Source organism: Phragmites australis, chromosome 9, assembly GCF_958298935.1.
Source record: "Phragmites australis chromosome 9, lpPhrAust1.1, whole genome shotgun sequence".
In the NCBI taxonomy this organism is placed as follows: domain Eukaryota; kingdom Viridiplantae; phylum Streptophyta; class Magnoliopsida; order Poales; family Poaceae; genus Phragmites; species Phragmites australis.
Genome location: NC_084929.1, coordinates 1,030,759 through 1,035,246, shown reverse-complemented (window position 1 = coordinate 1,035,246; position 4,488 = coordinate 1,030,759). Strand labels below are relative to the sequence as shown.

General features: G+C 44.4%; 1 protein-coding gene across 2 annotated transcripts; it reads right to left on the bottom strand.

Annotated features, from left to right (window-relative positions):
* Positions 1-352: 352 nt before the first annotated feature.
* On the bottom strand, positions 353-2,883 carry LOC133928301 (uncharacterized). Of its 2 annotated transcripts, none has more exons than XM_062374565.1 (2): positions 2,468-2,883; positions 353-1,508 (listed from the first exon to the last, which is right to left on the bottom strand). In XM_062374565.1, the coding sequence occupies exons 1-2, from the start codon at positions 2,567-2,569 to the stop codon at positions 792-794; spliced, it is 819 nt and encodes a 272-aa protein (XP_062230549.1). In that variant the 5' UTR covers positions 2,570-2,883; the 3' UTR covers positions 353-791. The 2 variants fall into 2 exon arrangements, with proteins under 2 accessions (XP_062230549.1, XP_062230550.1); XM_062374566.1 differs by having other exon boundaries at positions 1,885-2,563.
* Between the last annotated feature and the right edge of the window lie 1,605 nt (positions 2,884-4,488).

The following is a 4,488-nucleotide window of genomic DNA, read 5'->3' as shown; positions in this document are numbered from 1 at the left end:
AATTCTCGTGTCTCGGGGACGAACATTAGCCATAGATAAATATTTGTTCCTCCTGCTTAGAATATTCTACCTTACATGGAATGAATGCTTCAACCAAACTTTGGCACCTAGCGCTGAACAAGTCGTAAGTTTCAGTTAAATATTTTGCTTCTAGCTCTGAAGATAAAAGGTTGTGCAAACAATTCGGTTTTTAACCTATAATAGCTTTATCTATCTCATTTTTAAATAACGGAAAATGCATTATGACCTCTGCATCGTGGGATACACATAGCCAAGCCTTCTCTGTAGAGAATATCTCAATCTGAAAACTTTTAGACCTAGAGGCAGCATATATCGATCTGTAGAGAACATCTCAAGAACAAGCTCTCCACTGAAGGCTGTGGATGAAATCAATTGAACCAAAATCCTCACCACAAAGCAAGAAATGTTGGCTCTAACACCATGTCAACTATGAACAGCCTCACCCTAAGACACTCACAAGCCCAAAAAAATGGAAAACCAAAAAAAGAAAAACAGAAGAACTATGAAGCCCTACCTGCTATTAACATCACATTATCATAAGCACCTGATCATCACCCTATTTATACTTCTAGTAAGTTCTATCACTCTCATAACAACAGTACTATGCAGTTAGCAGCTGATTAACCACCATGACATGAAATGTTTCACTCATCAATGGAGAATGGTGAATCCCTTGCCGCTGACAGGTGGGCCCAACCACCCCACCTGTCAGTGATCAGGCGGACAACAACCGCGCGGTCGGATCGGACTATCGGAGCGCGTCGCGGCTGTCAGTGCAGCCTATGCCGCTTGGCTATGAAGCCCGGCGAGCAGTTGGCCGCGGCCATGGGCGTCAGGGGCACCATGGCCATCGGCCGCTTCATGCAGGCGTTGCCGCCGCCGTAGCCCAGCGAGGCCTCTGCCACGTGGGCGCCACCAGCCAGGGGCCCGCCGACGTATCCGGCGCGGGCGCCGAGGGGCAACATGTCCGGGGGGTGCACTGTCGGCGGGTTGCGCCACCGCGGGAGCTGCCCGGCCACGAGCAGGTTCTGCAGCAGGGGCCCAGCCTCCATGACGGCGGCCAAAAGCCTCCCCTTTTGCGGCAGAGGCCTCTTGCTGGCGAGCATGTCGATCACGGCGTCGGCGCCGGCGCCGGGTTGGCACTGCCTGGCGGGAGGAGGCGGCGGCGTGGTCGGGCTGAGGTTGCAGCGCTTGTCGGCGGAGGTGACGGGGTCGAAGAAGGGGTCGACGGGGGATGACACGAGGCTGCAGTCGGAGTCGGTGACGCTGGACGTGACGAGAGGCGCCGGCGCGGGGGCCGGCGCAGCAGGGGTGGCGGCGAGGAGGTGGTGCTGCAGCTGGTCGCGCGCGTCGTCGCGCTCCTTGGCCACCTGGCGGACGAGGTCGGCGAGCTTGGCGATGCTCTGCTCCTTCTTCTTGAGCTCCTCCTTGGCCGCCTCCAGCTGCAGCGTCGTCGCCAGCAGGCTCTGTTTCAGCTCCGCCACGCTCTGCTCCATCGAGCGTGCAAAAGATTGTTACTTTCTTTCTCTTGGGCAAGATTCAAGAATCGATTCTTGTAGAAAAAAGTTAAGTATCAAAACTGAAATTGATGGAATTTAGTGAATACTGATACTACTATTATTATTTTTTAATCCTATGCAACCATGAAACAGAAGTGGTCGCGAAACACAAGGTGATGGTTGGACAGGGCATGGCAGCATGATCTAGAGGGCAAATGATTTTTATTCCTCCATATGATTGCATCATACAGCCACTATTCAAGAAGTCAGTTGGGACTGAAGAGCGCATGCTAAAAACTTTTTCTTAAAAAAGTACTGCTCGCAGCAAAAAGGGGAGAAAAAGAAGAAAAAGATCTCTCACAACCTCACAGGGACCAAGGCAAAACAACACCATCATTGAACAGCATCTCACTACAGTGCCAAACTTTTTCGTTGAAGGGAAATGTGAACCAAACTAGACCAAACCACGCTGTGAAGTAAACCAAACGAGGAGAAGTTTAAAGAAACTAGAGACGTATAATCAAAAGTTAATTTTCCACGAGGATCAGCCGAACATGCAAGACCTTGAGTGAGAGAGAGAGAGAGATTAGGGAGGGAGGAGGAGAGGAATTCCACTACGTTTTAGCAAGTGTCAAGACGTCTCGAGCCCCAAAAGGAGCCCTCTCTTCCACTGCCTGCCTAACCCCCTTGACTACGGACACGCAGACATAGATCCTCTGCAAGCCTCCGAACAGCAGACACGGCAAATTGGTGGAGCTGGCCAGCCATTGCTGCCATGGCCAAGGAATGCAGCAGCAAGAACACTTGTAGAATCAAAGTTTTTTTTTTTCTTAGTCTCTCTCTCTCTTGAGGAGTAGTAGAATCGAAGTACTAGCAGGAAGACGCAGGCGGTTCTTTGCAGAAGAGAAGAGGAGCGATTGGATTGGGAGGTTGGTTGTGTGGTTTACCTCCTGGGGCTGCTGCAGATCGTCCTGCAAGGACCAGAGGGAGGACAAGAGCGCCGCGTCCGTGCCGTCCCCGAAGAAGAGAGGGAGGGGTTCCATTGCCATTCTCTCTCTCTCTCTCTCTCTCTCTCTCTCTGCTTTTGTGCTTTGCTTTCTTGATCGCTTCTTCTTGTGTTGGGGGTGGGTTGAGGGGGAAAGCTCTCAGGGGGAAGACAGAAATATATATAGGAGGAGAGTGTTTAGGTTTCTGGGAAGGAGAAGGAGATTGATGAAGAATAGGAAAGGTTATATGGAAATGTCCGGGGGAGGAAATTAGGGATTAATTATATGGAATGTGCAATCGCCTATGATCTCTTGCCATCTGGGCAGCCAGCATATGGAAAAAAAGCAATTGCGTTTCAAAGAGAGGAGATAGAAAGTGAGACCTTTTGTGTGTGTGTCTCTCTCCTCCTGGTCCAGGCACTTTTACGTCGCTTGTGCATCTTGACCTTTGCTTGGAGAAAGTCTTCGCTTTATTGTTTTGTTTTTCTTTATCGAAGAGGTTTACTGTTTTTTAAGAGTAATACCTTTGGCTTGTTGTTAATTACCATTGATCCTCTGTCTTCAAAGTGCTTAGTAGTACATTTTTCTCCTAAGACATTTCCCGATGTTCCGGCTTAACTTATGTTTTAGATATTAAATACGTGTTCATGTAGAATAAAGTCTGATGTGTCAAATAATTAAATGATGAAGGAAAAATAGCTACTATTGGGTGGAAGAAAAAACTAAGCTCGATATCCAAAACAAAAAAAACAAAATATGTATTGGAAAAAAGTAGTGTCATTGGTATATATTTTTGCATTTATCTACTGGTCATATCAAACTACATAGATAAACTGGTTATAAACATTATGCATTAGAAGGTGGTGTATCTCTATCCGTCGGAAATCAAATCTTAGGTTTGTTCCTTACATGTCTCACCTAACGTTGTGTGCGTGCGTAGGTATGATAGTGTAAATATGTATATATGTCTATAAGTTGTAGTAGTGTTTCTATTTAGAATGAATTTGCTGTTCCTTCCTATTTAGGTTCCATGCACAATAAATGCCTGGTTGGCACCCATAATTTGGTGACTTTGCGCTGGAGTGTTGTAGAGAGTTAATCCCATGGGTTCACCGAAAGAATTTCATTAGGTTTCTTATAGAAACTTTTTTTATAGAGTCGCTGTTAATTTATTTATGTGTGTTGTGTTTTCTCTTTTTCTGAAAGGGAGAAAATGGATTTATTTGTTTGAGATGTACTGCAAATTCTTAAACATAAAGTAGTGTGAGCATCGACAGGCATCAACACTACGAGAAAAAAATGTCTGAATTCTAAAACATGATTTATCTATCTATTTTTTATCTCTTAGGTGGCATATCTCAAGCTAGTGTACAAACGTTGCGCGTACAATATAGTATATGTTTGTGTATACAGATTATAATCTGGCATTGTCCATTCCCGGCCAATTAAAATAAACCAACAAACTCAAATGGTATCTGAAGATAAATTAGTAGTGCTAATATTTTGTGTTCATGTCCAGATACGTTTAACGTCCATGCATGAAACAAAATAAACAAATAAATTTTTGGAGCTAGCATCCTTAGCTAGCTCTATACATTTTTAGAGTTAAAGCTATTGACAGATAGATGATATTTAGTTTACATATTTTATTTTTATTTTGTAAAAAAAATTAACTTATTCTCGTAGTTACATGTCCTGTGTCTAACTTCTAGACTTTCGGATGCATCGCGCATTTCAAATCATATATAGATTTCAAATATTATCTTTTATTTTGTAAAATTTTAAATCATATATAGATTTTGAAGCTGAAGCGCTATCAAATAGCGTCTAATAAACTGGAGATTTAGTTGAGGACAATGATGAGTTACTTGCCTCGTGTCCTCACAGTAGCGAAGCTTGTCTGTACATGCATGCTTAAAAAAATAATTAAGGGATGAACGTCTCAACATTTTCACTAGATTACACTTATGAAGTTCAAAGTA

Coding starts and splice junctions, on each gene's coding strand:
- LOC133928301 (XM_062374565.1), bottom strand. CDS start 2,569: ATGGCAATGGAACCCCTCCCTCTCTTCTTCGGGGACGGCACGGACGCG. Junction 1,509..2,467: donor ATCTGCAGCAGCCCCAGGAG/GTAAACCACACA, acceptor TCGATGGAGCAG/AGCGTGGCGGAGCTGAAACA.